This window comes from Polyodon spathula, chromosome 7, assembly GCF_017654505.1.
Source record: "Polyodon spathula isolate WHYD16114869_AA chromosome 7, ASM1765450v1, whole genome shotgun sequence".
Classification (NCBI taxonomy): Eukaryota; Metazoa; Chordata; class Actinopteri; order Acipenseriformes; family Polyodontidae; genus Polyodon; species Polyodon spathula.
In genome coordinates, this window is record NC_054540.1 from 46,710,395 (window position 1) to 46,725,995 (window position 15,601).

At 39.0% G+C, this 15,601-nt stretch overlaps 1 protein-coding gene across 1 annotated transcript in view; it reads right to left on the bottom strand.

Annotated features, from left to right (window-relative positions):
* Positions 1-15,601, bottom strand: part of LOC121318677 (neurite extension and migration factor-like) — a 103,205-nt gene that overhangs the window by 14,409 nt on the left and 73,195 nt on the right. The window contains exons 2-3 of the mRNA XM_041255603.1: positions 14,360-14,486; positions 3,379-8,903 (exon numbers count right to left, since the gene is read on the bottom strand). Of these exons, the coding sequence (XP_041111537.1) occupies positions 4,756-8,903; positions 14,360-14,435 (4,224 nt within the window). The 5' untranslated portion in view covers positions 14,436-14,486 and the 3' untranslated portion in view covers positions 3,379-4,755. The remainder of the gene's footprint in view (positions 1-3,378; positions 8,904-14,359; positions 14,487-15,601) is intronic.

Genomic DNA, 15,601 nt, shown 5'->3' on the forward strand with positions numbered 1-15,601 from the left:
TTTTTATTATTTGCCCTGCGGTTGCCTTTAATTAATTTCTCTGCTTGTACTACTACTTTGTATACAGTACCAGTCAAATGTTTTTCATGATTATCTATGCTTTTAACTGTATAAACTTGTCTATAAACACTTAATATTTCATTATATGATACATGTACTTATATAAACTGATAATCATAAGTGAACTGCATTCAAAAATTTTTTTTTTTAATGAAAATGTAACTCTTGTCAATTTCAATGAAATGGTCACCCAAAGCAAGGAGATTTCAGTCTGAAGCCCAAGTCAGTTAAAAGTTTGAAATGTGTATAACACGGTGTTAGAACAATGGCCTAAGTATAAAAGTGTCTTTGTTAGATGTTCTCTGAGTTAACTAGCATGTTACCTAATTAACCTTTTGTCACCAAATATTGTTAACAGGTGAGGGTCCATGATTAGCATAGGCATAAGTTTGTCATTCCTGAATGTAAGGGAGCAGAAAATGGAAAAATATGCTCAGTTAAGCAAAGAAAAAAGAATCTGTAATTACTTTAAGAAATGAAGGTCAATCTTTAAGACAAATCGCAAGAACTTTGCAAGTGTCTGTAACTGCTGTGGCCAAGACCATAAAACAATTTGAAGAAACTGGTACTCATGAGGACCGAACAAGGTCAGGCAGGCCAAGGGTGACCTCAGAATCAGAGAACAAGTTCTTTCGAGTCACAAGTCTGCGAAGTCTAAGAGTGCAGAATAAGAGGAAGACACTTGTCTGGGCCAAAAAACACAGAAACTGGACGTCTGAGGAGTGGAAGTCCGTCTTATGGACCGATGAGTCAAAATTTGAAATATTTGGGTCCAACCGCCGAGTATTTGTAAGACACAGAGAGGGTGAGCATGGAGGAGGCAGTGTCATGGTCTGGGGTTGCTTTGCTGTTGACAGAGTTGGTGATCTTTACCAAGTCCATGGCAAGCTCAACCAGCATGGCTATCATAGCATACTTCAGATGCATGCCATTCCATCAGGATTACGGAGAGTTGGGCAGTCCTTCATTCTTCAACAAGATAATGACCCAAAACACACCTCAAAGTTGTGCAAGAACTATCTGGCGAAGAAGGAAAGTGAAGGATAACTCAATCTAATGACCTGGCCTGCCCAGTCTCCAGACCTCAATCCCATAGAACTTGTATGAGACGAACTAGACAGAAGAGTCAAAGCAAAGCTACCCACAAGTGCCCTACATCTCTGGGAATTGCTGCTGAAGAGCTGGGAAGACATGTCGGGTGATTTCCTGCTGAAACTTGTTAACCGAATGCCTTGTGTTTGTGTGGCTGTTATTAAGAAAAGGGCGGCTATTTTGATGAACCCAAGATTTACAGACAATTTTCTATTTTCTTGAACATTGCTTTGATACGCCTTATGTTTTGTTTTGTATATTGTAACGTTTTCATTTTAAAGTATTTACAGAAACGTATACGACGTAAAACATTGTCAATTATGAAAAAAACCTAGTTTTTCCAGAAAGTGTATTCAAACTTTTGACTGGTACTGTATGCTGTAGAATACGTTAATGTAAACATCTAACACAAATACGTACAATACTCTTTCATATAAACATGCTATGATTGTGAATATGTGCTTCCTCGGGTTTGTATTATTGTCATTGCTTGCGCCCCGGGATGTCTTTCTTTACAAATCAAGCACTGAGCGCATGTGTTAGGCCTTCTCAGTGTTTCAGATTGCATGAGAACAATCTGTTGATTGACAGGTTTGAAAGTTATACTCGCACGATCTCTTTGGCTGTGTGAAAGGGTTATGACGGTATAACACCAGCATAGATTGCGCAATTTCATGCTGCGTAAAAGGGTATTTTACACACGCGTTAAAAAGTTTCAGAGATGGCATAATAGCACATTTTATAGCAGACCTGTATCTTCATTTCAAAAGATGACATCTGGTACTATACTAGTTTAAAGAAAGTTCTCAGTTTGCTTGCCTTGCCTTCCAGGAAGTCTGTTACTGCTTTACTTCCTTGGCCATTTCAACCCCGCAGTGCCTTTGGGGTTCAGAGTATATTACTGGCTGCAAAGCTTGTCAGTCATAAGTGAAGCAGTCAGTTGGTTACTGACAGGAAAAAAAGTACAAGACAGTCTAAAAGTATGGCTTGCAAACAGAGATTTTTAACCTTGTGTATTACCAGATAGCAGACCGTATTTTCACGATGTTTGCTTTAATTAACATCTACTTTTTAAAATGTCTTTTCATTTTTAGAAAACTAGAACCAGCCAACTAAGTAATATATTTCAAGTTCTCTTAAGCACTCAAGGTGTCTGTAGCTCATTTTGTAACATTATACATTATTTTTTCTCCTCACAAACAATAGGAGTACAAGACTGGAGTTAATGCTTTGAAAATATGTCCTTTCAAGTTTTAAAAAGAAAATGCCTATAAAGTCAATGGATGTGCAAGGCAGGGGAAATGTATGGAGCTACTTTGTTATCTACACTCACTTTAAATATATTAGTTTGTATAAAAAAAAAAGTGTCATAACAAAAGCACATTTTCTAGCGTCTCATTAGCTTAACAACATAAGTCCATCATTGTGGCTGAACCTTTTGATTTCCAGACTTTATTTTCACTTTGACTCAGGTGAAGCCCATTTACCCTCCCACAACACTGCGTTTCATGTGACTGTAACAGGGCTGCATGCAAACCTGCGACTATGAGCACACAACCACAACGCAGAAGTTCTGGGGTCACAGTCTCACAAACTGTAGCTGTCTGTTACATGAGCACACGTTTTCCTCTTCGTATACACTTCCTGTGTAACAGGTAATAGGATCCTACATGGTTTCCTAAAGGGAGCATAAAACTAAAGCTTCAGGTGGAGTACAATTACATGTAACATAGGAAGTGAACTTATAGCGCTGTGGCAGGAATAAAAAATGCTGTAAATGAGTTACAAAAAAAAAAAAAAAAAAAGAGCAACAACAATTTGTTAATTTAATAAGTCAATAATTTTTTTCCAAGCCTAGGTTTTCACACATCACTTTTAATCATGTTTGCAATCATGAATGGTTTCAAGTATTTTTATATATTTTTTCTCTATTCGATCTAGAGAAGTCATGTGATATTGTGACCTTTCAACTTTGCAGACTCCACCTGTTTCTATAACACCGGTATACCATGCATCAGGTGGAGTCAGCAAAGTTCAAAGGGCACACTATCACATGACTTCTTAAGACCCGAAATAAAAATAAAAAAACATGGGGGAGCAATGCAAGCATTTATGCAACATGGCAGCCTGCTGAGAATTGATGATCTTTAAAAAAAAAATCTCAATTAGAAGCAACAGAACCATCCACGAGACATTGCCCTTGTTGTAATAATTATAGTGACTTACCATCTGATGCCTTTACGACTTCTTTGAGAATCCAATAAAACTGCATGGGATTAATGCAACAGGTTACCTCCTTCTGCGCACACAGCTAGATTTGTCAGCCCCCAGGATGGTTTCTTGTTTGAGATTCACAATGCCGGGTGAAGTTGAGGTAAGTTAAATTTGGCAAAATTGACAAGATCAAAGTCCTTAGGTTTTGGTAAAATGTGAGTTGTTGTACCACTGTCAGCTGCAGGTGCTTTTAAATGTGATGTTTTCCTCAAAAAAAAAAGGAAAAAAAAAGAACATTGCTGGAATGTTTGCTTTCCTTCAAGAGTCCCAAATGAAAACATGAAAAATGCTCACGTCGATATATAAAATTGTCTGTACAGTCAGTCACTCGTTCATTGTTTGGCACAGGTTTTTCTTTTTTGCAAGTAGTGCATATGTTTCTGTACAACAGCGTTTTAACAAAACTTCACTTTTGAAAGAACTTAAGAGCATATTTAAACTTTATATTCAACATATTCCAGGCATGTAAAGAAATTCTGCTCAGGGGCACTCTTTTCATTTAAAAGGCCCGCATAGCGGTTTTCATAGAAACGACAGAACGTAAATAATGCCATTCCAAAATGAAACAGTATCTTCTTCAAAAACACGTGTACAACAAAAAGGCCCCTTTCTGCTTTAAGAAAACTGTAGTCTGGTTCCCTGCAGAAAAATCAGACAATTTATTCCACACTCTTAGGACGATTTTAAGCTTGTCAACATTGGGTGATATGATTTCTACAGGGCATTGCAGAGATGCAAGTCAGGCTGTGAAATGCAGACTGGTGTTAGAGAGGCTGTCCAATTTCTGCATACAAAAGACAGGTTATGCCTATGTTTTTTCAATAAAAACATTGTGTGTGTGTGTGTGTGTGTGTGTATATATATATATATATATATATATATATATATATATATATATATATATATAGATATATAGATATAGATATTTGTGGAAGGGGCAGCAGGTGACAAGTTTAATAATATTATTTCACAAAAAAAAGGCTCAAAAAAAGTTGTGTCATTTTTTTTCAAGGCTTTTCAAAAAAAAAAAAAAAAAAAAAAAAAAAAAACTGAAGCAGCAACATAGCAGAAAATTGCAGCCATGGTGGTTGTATAAACCCAGCCAAGCTGGAAACAATTACTCAATAGGTAGTTTGTAAAAGTACAATACATTTCATGCAAGTTACTCATTTCTCTCTCTGGAAACAAAGGGGGAATGTCTTTGCCATGCAACTCTTGCATTTGAGTCAACAGGGAAAACGAGGGGACACAGGGCTTAGCAGGTAGAAGGAAAGTGAGAAAGGAGAGTGGGGCAGGGGGGTTGTGCATTGCAGCCACAGTTACGGAATATTACCTCAGTTTTTCTAAAGAGGCCATCACTGATAAGTCCTTATTCTGCTCGCGTTCTGTTCGTTTTCCCTTACTGTTTTCATCCCTTGGAAATTTTGCGCTTGTTTTATGACGATACATCTTTTTATGCGGAGGGCCGTTATTGCCTGAAGTACTTAGATTAGCAATGCTTTTATCAAAGACACACCTTGGCAAAGTACCTCCTTTACAATCCAGTGCAATGCTGGGCAGTGTGGGGCTGGAAACGTTTAATTTCACTTGGGTTTTGCTGCCTGTGCTCTTGGTGGATGACTTCCGGCTCTTTATCACTCCAGGGGAAACGCTGCTGCTGCTGCCTTTCCTTTTGGACTCTGCTGGGGTGCTGGCAAGGATTTTGAGGGTTTTCAATTTGAGGCTGTTAGCTTCCGGGGGCTGGCACACACTCGCTGCAGGGCTCCACAATGGCTCGATAGAGGCCATCATGAACCGCTGGACCTCAGCCATTCCAGAAGCGATGTTGGACAGGATGTTTGAGGGCTCCTCAAACTCTCGCTGATCATCGTCAAGGAGATTCGCATTCTGTGCTATGCTAGGATCAGACCAGCTCACGTTGGTGTCTTTACCCAATGACCAGTCATTAGAAAGCACGAAGTTGCCAGGGTTGTGAATTGTGATGGGATCTTTCAGTGCCACCTTGGAATCCCCGGCCTGGGCCTTAGCATTCTTTTCTTCTGTGCCGTTTTTCCCTTTCTTTGTTCTGGACCCTTGTCGAGGAGTTTTACTTTTCTCTGATGTTTTGCTGCCTTTTGGGCTTCTGGCTTTCTTTGCACTCTTCTGATCAGTCCCAGTCTGCTTGGGGGCTAATTTCTTTTTTGCTTTTGAAGTTTTTGAACTACTGGTACTGATTTCATGTAGTTGCTTGTCAAAGGTTTCCAGGCAGGGGGGTTTCTCAACCAGACCAACCGTATCATCATCATTGAACATGTGGAACTGAAATCTATGACTGCTAACCATGAACGGGCTATTGTGATGTTCCTGCTGTTGAAGGACGTTACAGTTCCATTTCACATCCTGAGAGCTGCCTAGAATGGCTTCAGTGGAATCCTGGAAGTCTTTAACCTTCCCCATGGACTTCATTTCTGGCCCTGTAACTTGAGGAGACAAATTTGGAGTATCAGGCGGTGACATCTCCGACAGGGATGAATGTCTGAACTTATCAGGAGTGAAGTTTGAAATGTCCAGCAAGTCTGTTGACTCCTTCAGGGGGATAATCTCATCAATGCTTTGCTGGATCACCAATTTGGGACTGCAGTGGGCTAAGAAGTTATCATTCATGTCATCTTCACCGTCCTTATCGCAGGACTTTAAACTTAAAGAGCTATAATTGCTAGAAGTAGCTGACAATGAACCCACTGAATCAAAACTGACGAGTCTGCCATCATCTGTGTTTAGTGTGCCTCGCTGAAACTGAAAATGTCCCTCTGCACACGGTACCTGGCATGCCTGATAATCAGTGTCAGCCTGCAAGGGGTGCTCATGCAAATAATTCTTCTGATATAGTAGTCTGTTGCTGTTTAGGTTTAGCTGGCAGTATTCAGACATGTCATCTGTCATTTGAGCAGACACCCCGAAATTGCTTGATAGCAGAGCAGTTTCTGGGATACTGGACGTAAATGAAGGCTGGCTGTTGCTGGGCTCGGTGTGCCACATGGGAGGAATGTTCTGCTCAATCTCCAGGCGGTGGGGCGACTGTTGAAGCTCTGACTCGGAGGGTGGGGAGAGCACACAACTCTGTGCGAGTTGCAGAGAAGTGAACTGCTTTTCCGCGTGGGAAACACTGACAGGATGCTGCTCAGAGGGATGTTGGGAGAAGTAAGAGATCCCGGTATTACTTGATGAATCAGATGCATCTAGCAACGTCTGCAGATAGCCTCCAGGGACAACTGGTACACTTGTAGCAATGTCAGCAGATGGTACAGGCTTGTCAGACGAACAGGTGGTGGCAGGTAAAAAAGTAGATTTTTCAGCAGCAGCATCAGTACTGTGGCTTTCAGATAAATGAGGACTGCTAGCAGCACAGTTAATAGTAACATCCTTCATGCCTACAGAGTCCTGGTTTTCTAAAGCAGGGCAAATTGCTGTTAGGTTTGTTACGCTTTTGCTATCCTCTTGCATGGCTTTCATTCTTTTGCTCCTCAATCTGGCTTCACTTCTGAATTTTTTTACTCTGACAATTTTTGTTTCAATTCCCTTATCTTCGCTTTCTTGTGATCTGCTCTTTTCTGAGCCAGTGTGTGTTATGTCATTCGAGTCTAATCTGTTTGCACAGCTGGGGGTTGCTATTGTTAATGGCATGCCCAGAAGGGCTGCATCATCTGTAGTGTGGCTTTCCTGCTTGTTTGGCGTTTGCTCCACAGTTTGAATTCTTTGAATCCTATGTCTGTTTGCAATCTTATATTTTCTTTTCGTTGGGCTAGGCCTGAACGACGGATCTGAGCCATTCCTATGAAAATGCTGTTTATCACCAATAGCCAGATCGTTCCTGTTGATCTGCTGTTTTTCCCAATAGTCTTTTAAGGGAGCCATTTTTTCATATTTGTTCAGTAGGTCATCGTTTAAGTTAACTGTTGTGTTGGTGGGATCTATTTTGCCTAGTTTTACCAGCATGTGCTTCTCTCCTTTGAAGCGGTTGATAATTATATACTTAATGATAACTGGGGGCTCTTTCCGAGAGGATTTTCGTCTCTTCTTTGGGCACCAGTCGTCATCATCTTCCTCTTTAGGGCCGTATGGCTGCAGCTCTTTTTTCTCTGCATTCTTTTCACTCTCAATAGAATCCACATCATACAGGTAGTCGTCACTGTATCTCACTTTTCGTTTGGCTCTTAATCCGTAGTTTAGCTGGCTGGATGAACTGGAGTTCTCTCTGGATAAATACCTACTGCACTCCTTAGCTTCCCTGAAAGTGTCGTAAGAAGATCCTGTGCATGAACTGTCGTCATCGCTGTATTCCCCTGAATCTTCAGCAGAATTGTTGGAGTCAAAAAAATGGTTTCTTTTAGCGGGTAAGTACGGTACTGTGCCACCAGGGTTACAACTTTTGTTTGTATCAGCTTTGTCTTCGCTATCCCAAAGACTGATCTCATCAGCTTTAAACTGAGAGTCTGTGTTCTTCTTGACAGGGCCATTTTCCTTTTTTGTGCAGTTGACAAGGACACTGGGGAAGAAGTTAAACTGGGTCTCCTCTTGCATGGCGTTGGTCTTTTCCCTCATGTTATCCTGGAAGGATTCGTAGCGGATCTTTAAAGAGCACACGTCACTGCTGAGGGTGGAGTCGTCATCATCGAACATGTAATTGTCCACATCCTCCTCGGAAAAAAGGTTTACAGAGAGCTCGTTTTTGGAGCATAGGTCAAGCAGTTCGATTTTACTTTCACTAATAAAGGACTCAAAATAGCCCCAATCCTGATTGGGATTTGATAGCAGAGTCTCATCCCCGTTGCATTTGTCTAACAGTAATCCCTCGTAATCATTTTTTGGAGTCGGCTCTTCTGAATCACTGTCAGATTTCTCCATGTCTCTTTTGTCTGCAGTCCTTGACTTATGCAGTGGGAAGCTTAGGAGCTGATCAGAAAGCAGTTGATCCCCATATCTTGCACTCTCTCCTGTGCTCATGCAATGAATCCCTATATCTGAGATGGAGCAGGTATCATAATCCCTGTTTATATCCCCCATTTTCAGGCTGATTCCTGGCTCAGCGTCGACACTGTCTTTTGATTCTATAAAGCAACCCAGGCAGGTGCGGCTCTGCGGCATTAAGCAGTCGCCAGTCAGAGCCGATATACCACCTGGCTCCATGATGGTGAACGGGGTTCGGTCGCAATCCTCTGGCAGTGACCAGGGGCTCACCCCCTTGGTAATGCAGGATGTGAGGGAAGTGGCATGCGTGGAAGAGTCATGTGAAGTGTGATCAGGTACCTCTGTGAGCCTCAGAGGGGACGGAGGGCTCAGGATACAGGACTCCTTTGAAGTCAACGGAGGCACAACCCGCTGACACACTTGGTTTTCTTTCTGTGTGCTGTCAGTCGTTGCCGGAGCCAAGGATGAAAATGTAACTGCAGCATATGCAGCAGCACACGGCTTCACATCATCCCTCTGGTCATGTGATCCTAGGGAAAAAGAAAAAAAATTGATATATATATATATATATATATATATATATATATATATATATATATATATATATATATATATATATATATATATATATAAACACAATTCCTGAGCTGAGCAGCAATTGAAGCCTTTTATTGTAGGTGCTGCTGTTATTACCTTTTTGAATGTCTATTGCATGTAAGAAAATAACAACCCTTTTTAGATATAGTAAAAAGGTATGGTATGAAATGAAATTCAACAAAGAGGGAACCACTATATAAATAATACACCCTCAGCTTTCTGTCAGCTCAAGAAAATGTATAATTAATACAATATGAGTAGTAGCAACACACACAGCTTCTTTACAAATAGCTTCACATGTATTTTGCCTGGATAACTATTCAGCTGCAGTTAATGCAAATATACAGAAATTTAAAACAAAACATATTTTTCTACAGCAGCAGAGCTGTCAGCAATGGGTTAGTATCTGGAACTGCTTATATCCAGCATGAAGCAGCAGGACCAGGCTGTCAAAGCATTTCCTACAGTCATTTTTAGAAAGGGAAAAATTCCACCTCAAATGTTATAATATGAGAAACAAAGACCCTGAGCAAGAGACATTGAATTATAGTACTTAGCTGATATCTACTGACATGCAAAGGGAAGCACAGTATACTAAGATAATCCTTTGGCGTAAATATGCTGTAAACAAAATGTATATACAAATATGTTTGCAAAATAATACAATTTATTATTGTTTTTAACCGTAGGGATTTAAATGTAATAACCAGAGAAGGAAAGTCCAAAGAAATATATGAATTCAAATGCCTGATTACATTTATTATTGAACAATATTTTCTTTTGCAGCATCAGAATGACCTTTAGAATTTGTTTTTATGCACAGTGCTGCTAACAAAGATATGAGTCATGATGTGATTTTTACACACAGCTTGCACACCCGATTAATGGTAGCTATTTACATAACGACCTCTATTATTATTTTGTTTCAAAATTAGCTTAAAACATTTAGATTTTTATTATAATTTTCATTATAACAAGGCTTTGCAGACACAGTTAGCATGCAGATGAGAATGTAAATCTGTGTCTGGCTGCTAGTGGTCTTGCTCTGACTGCTTTCCTTCAAAGTAATTGCAGCTAACAAAATAATTATATACATTTGCCATGTTGTGCACTTCCATTATATGTCTCAAAAGTCCAGTTTTGTAATGCTTCATCAAACATTTATTTTAATTAAAAAATATCTGGTACTATGCTAGCGTAAAGAAATCTTGCAGGCCTTGCTTCAGATACTGCTGCACTTTCGTGGTCTGTTTTACCTGGAGAGTAAAATTGTCCACACCCCTTCAGGGCTTTCTTTCCTATTAGTAACCAACTAGCTGCTTCCCCTAATGACTGACATGCTGTGAAACCAGTAAAAAGCTTTTACCCCAAAGACACTTCTGAATTGGCCTGGGAACTGCATGTGTAACAGATTTCCTGGAAGCAAGCGAACTCAGAACTTTTATATAAAGTGTAGAACCAGATGCCATGTTTTAAATAAAAAAATGAAACTGCACATTTAAAATCTATTCGGGCTGTCAGTTAAGCCTCCAAATAGCAATTGATTAATTGGGCACACAAAATCGAATCGTTCCACATACATTGTCGCTCCATTCTTCTCCCCCCGATGTGATTATTTTAAGTAAAAGCTTGTGCACACCAATTGAATGAGAGGGATAATTAGCATTGGTAGCATCAGGAGAAGAAAAAAAAACCCACACAAGCCTCAAGCAAGTTTAACATACTACAGGAGTGTTACTAAAATATTTATTCCAAACAGATTAAAGTACTTTGGTAATTAATCTACATGAACTAGACACGAGTTTATGAAAACCATCTTATTTTATTTAGTGTCAGCTGCAGCATCATGCATTGCATCTTGTTAATATTGTACCACCTAACCGTCACTATCTGTGAAACACACAATGCAGATATTGTTAAACATTCATTTATAACAGATCATTTTGAAACTCCAAAGAAGCGCAAACTATATACAGTCAGATTTCTTCAATGTGCACAATTTATTTACAGGCTGTTTGCCAGGAATACAAGCCTGTCGTCCTGCTCTGGATGCAAGGCGTGCACTTTTTTGTTTGTTTACATCGAGTATACAGAGGGGCGTACTTACAATGCATTTTCAAAACTGATTCACTGGTAGGATGGGACCAGCAAATCAGATGCTAGTTAACATGAGCAAGAAGAGCACGCTGACTGCTTGACTGTAAATAGCAAGGCAGAGCATTCGGTGCAGTTTCCTTGATAAACTTAAATAATGTTATTAACTATGTGCATTACAAAAATGTAATTATTGAATCGATTATCCAATATTTATATAGCTGTATATAATGAGGAATGGAATTGATCAAAAAATTCATTTTCGATTTAATTGTAGCAGCCCTAAAACCTACACAGTGAATAGAGGTGCCTGATAAGATTCATGAGAAGTATCTGGTTAGCTACAACCACTGTGCATTCAATTTGGATGCCTGAGCTACGTAATGCGATAATTGCTATTGTATTGATTTTGTTTGATACGTCACGAAAGGCATTGGTAGAAATATTTCAGAAAACAAGTAGTAATGCTAGCAAGAACATTTTGCTCATTTAGGTAAGGCAGTCCAAGACAAGTGCTAATCAGGGTATGTGAATCCAGCCTTTGTCTTCTGAAATGAAACGTCTTTAACATCATTATTGCGAATGGCTTCTTTTGGGTTGATTCATAAATGTGTAGTTACCTTCAGAATTGTGGAGGAGTAAAACAAGCCAAATTGAAAAAAAAAAAAAAACTACCCACTGAATATAATCATTTGCGAGGACTTCAAATATGTTCACAGGGATTTGAATTTGTAAGCTTGGTATCCCACCAGAAAAGCAACACATCCCTGCCATTGCACCACTATGAACAGGAATGTACGGCTGCATTTAATCCCTATAAACCTATCAAATAGAGATCTAGCTAGAAAATATATTGATCTAACGGAAGCCAAGCACATGCCCACAAAACACAGACCGTGCTGGCAGTGGTTAATGAAATCAGTCCACTGGGAGCTCACGGTTCTTTGGCTATAAATAACACAGACTCTCACAGTGTGGAGTCATTCTTCAGAAAACAGAAAACCAACTGCCAGGCATTCTAAATCATAGAATAACATTCTGAAATCAAACAAGAAGGCTTTTGAATTATTTAGTGCAGATTCATTTCCAGAATCCCTATGGTAGTAAATGCAGCTTTATAATTACTACTGCATTGCATGTGAATTTCATTTAGTACTAGTGATACTAAGCAAGAATCAGTTCTAAAACATTCTCTTTTTAATTGCTAAATGTTGCATAGTTGTGAAATGTGAAGTAGCTTTGAATGTCAGTTTCATTTCTGCTTCTACATGCCCCTTACTATTTTACCGTGCCTGCAGTCATTCTGACCAGTCCTGGGTTCGGCTGCTCCAACATGGAGTTATTACCGTTTTTCTCTCAATATGCTTTTACCTATCTTTGAGCTTGTCTGGAGAATCACAAGTACCGGGACTAGCAACCTTCCTCATTCCAATTCAAATCAGGACAAGGTGCCCTTTCAACCATGCATTGAATGGTCATACTGTCACATGGCTTGAATTGAATGAATGAGGCTGTTCAGTGTCAGAACTTTGGATTTCTAGCTCAAGCTCACCAAAGCCAAGTAAAAGGAAGATTTAGAGAAAATAGAATAAGCACTGGAGAGGACACAGAGCCGCTCACAATGACTGCAAACACCAGAAAACAGTAAGGAGATCGTAAAAAAGCAATTATGTTTGAATCTACATACTCTTTAAAGGTTCCACTTTTAAGACAGCACATGTTTCTCTGTTATAACTATCATTTCCACAGATAACTCAAAGTATGTTATTCTTTTTCTCTGTAAATTCATAATGTATTCTGTTTGAATATTCTGGATTTTGCCTGTTGTTAATTGGTTGAATAGTCGTCTGTGTTTCAGTGTTAGGACAATCAGTAACACTTTACACTAATTACTGTGTGTTTACATAGTAGTTCCTTAGTAAATACACACTTACACATAATTACAATCATATTATGCATAGTTACAATGTACTTAATGTGTACATTTGCATGATATAACTCTAAACCTAACTCTAAACCTAACCCTCACCCCACTAACGCTAACCCTAAACCCTTTTCTGATCCAATTGTATACTTGCATACATCGTGCAAAATGATTTACAGGTGAGGCGCATTGCAACTATGCATAATAACATTGTAACGATGTGTACGTACACATGCATGTACTTGTAACTACTATCTAAATACATAGTAATTAGAGACACTGAATGTAGTATTACCGGACAAGCTTTTCAAATATTGTATTCTTACAAATCACTTACTTTTATTAATTTCAAGCGTCACTTAAAGATACTAGATGCCTATAAGTCTATCAGAAACATACATATTCTTAGCTCCAGAATTAGAGCTATCAGCATCATGACAAGGAAGATCACTGTGATCTAAGTTTAAAAATAGACGTTTAGAGAATCATTGTTTCTGTCCATGTATTTTTGAACAAGCAATGGTTAAGATCTGCAGAAATGGGGAACATGAACTGATCTAATAAATCAAATGTATAGGTAATGAATGGCCAGTATAATAATTCTCTTTAGGAGTTAGTGTGATCCAGTGGTTAAAGTCTAGGGCTTGTAATCACAAGGTCACTGGTTCAAATCCCACCTCTAACACTGACTGACTCACTGTGTGATCCTGAGCAAGTCACTTAACCTCCTTGTGCTCCATCCTTCGGATGATATGTTAAATCAGTGTCCTATTGAAAGTGACTCTGCATATAATGCACAGTTCACAGCCTGCCTCTGTAAAGCGCTTTGTTATGGTAATCCACTATGAAAGGCGCTATATAAAGATATTATTATATTATCTGTAAGAAATAGGGCAAATAATTTAGACTCTAAATTATAACAAGATAACAGATATTTTCCATCTTGAAATGACAATAAAATCATACTCAAACCCTTTTAATATTATATAAATTAAACAGTCATTCAAGCTATTTTAATTTTCTAAACAGCGGTTGATCCCAATACTGCCAGTCTTAATTTCAAAACCTGTGTGTCTTCATGTTTGCACTGCATTTGATATGCATTTGAAGTGTGATGCATATCTGTACCACAATGATACATGTAGTAGATATTTTATTTATGTGGCTTTTGGAGATGTCAAGCTGTGATGCTTCATGATATCGCTATTACAATTCTAAAGGGACCTTCAGAGATTTGGAGATGTTTGATATAGTTGCGTTAGTCTGGTTGAAGGCTAAAATACAAACAGCGCACACATCAGCAAGCAATCATGATGTCAGTTTTTAAGCATTTTCAGTTTTCATATATCGCTGATGTTAAGGGTTTCTTACCATCTTCATTCTCCCCATTAATCTGAGCAGGGCTTCGTTCCTGTGCAGAGGAGCTGTTATCTTGTAGAACATCCATTAATATTGTCTGGTTCTGTCTCTCCTTCCATGCATCATACCTCTATCCAACCTGCAAAAACACAGACAGGCAAGGCAAGTTATAGCCTATATGATTCGCCCCATAAGAAATGAAATACTGGACACCCTCAATACAAACTGACTTTAATATCAAATAGTATATCATTGAGTCGATCTCACTCTCCCTTACCATCAAACTGCTATCTCAATGACAGCAGAGAAGTGAAATAGCTGGATTAATAGTTTATTCATGAATCCCAAGTCTTAAATCAACTATTAAGTAAACTTTCAATTGTCTGAGACATGGTGAAAGATTAAAAATACAATAAGATTGACCGGAGGCTTTAAATATGATCAATTTCAGACATTGTTACTTTTCATAATTCAACCTCACCTCAACACAGTCCTGCATACAGACAATCCTAATCACACTGGCTGATGATTTAAGATCAGTGCGACTTGTCTGTTCCAATAAGATACAGTATAGCTCGGGTAGGCAACATTGGCAAATCCAGTCGTCTTTAATTATTGAACCGAACCAACTTATTCATTACGGTAAACCTGGAAAAGCAACAGCAATCCAAGACCGGAGATGCCTCCCACTGGAAATAAATGAAACTGTACAGGCAAGAATGCTTTCAGACCAGCATGGGTTAATAACATAATGTGGGAATATCCTTTCAAATACACCACTCCTTGTTATTCTCATGCATATAAATGACCTCAGGGTATGGAGTCAGAAACGATGAAAACAAAACCATTTCTAATTTATTACAGCAGTTACAGTTATGTTCCAAAACGTTTTCCAGGCTTGTGCGCTTTACAGCTCCTATCAATCTTTTCACAGGGTTGTACTTACGTGTGATTTAACCAACTATGAAAACACAATTACAAGCTAATCTGGAGTGCAAAATGGGTTCCAGCACAGTGTTCCAGGATGATGGAGGAACGCCAAATAAACAGCAGCAACCAAGTGCTGCCAAGACTCAAGGAGGCACACAATTACCTTAGGAACAAGTAGGTCAGTAACATACACCCCCCCGTCATGGTTGTGAACTAACAATCACAGCTATCAGTGTGAGGACAATGTGTACGATCATGACATATATCAACTGTATGTACAGAACAGTACAGAGTAACACTTAGCAATGACATTTGTCAGCACTT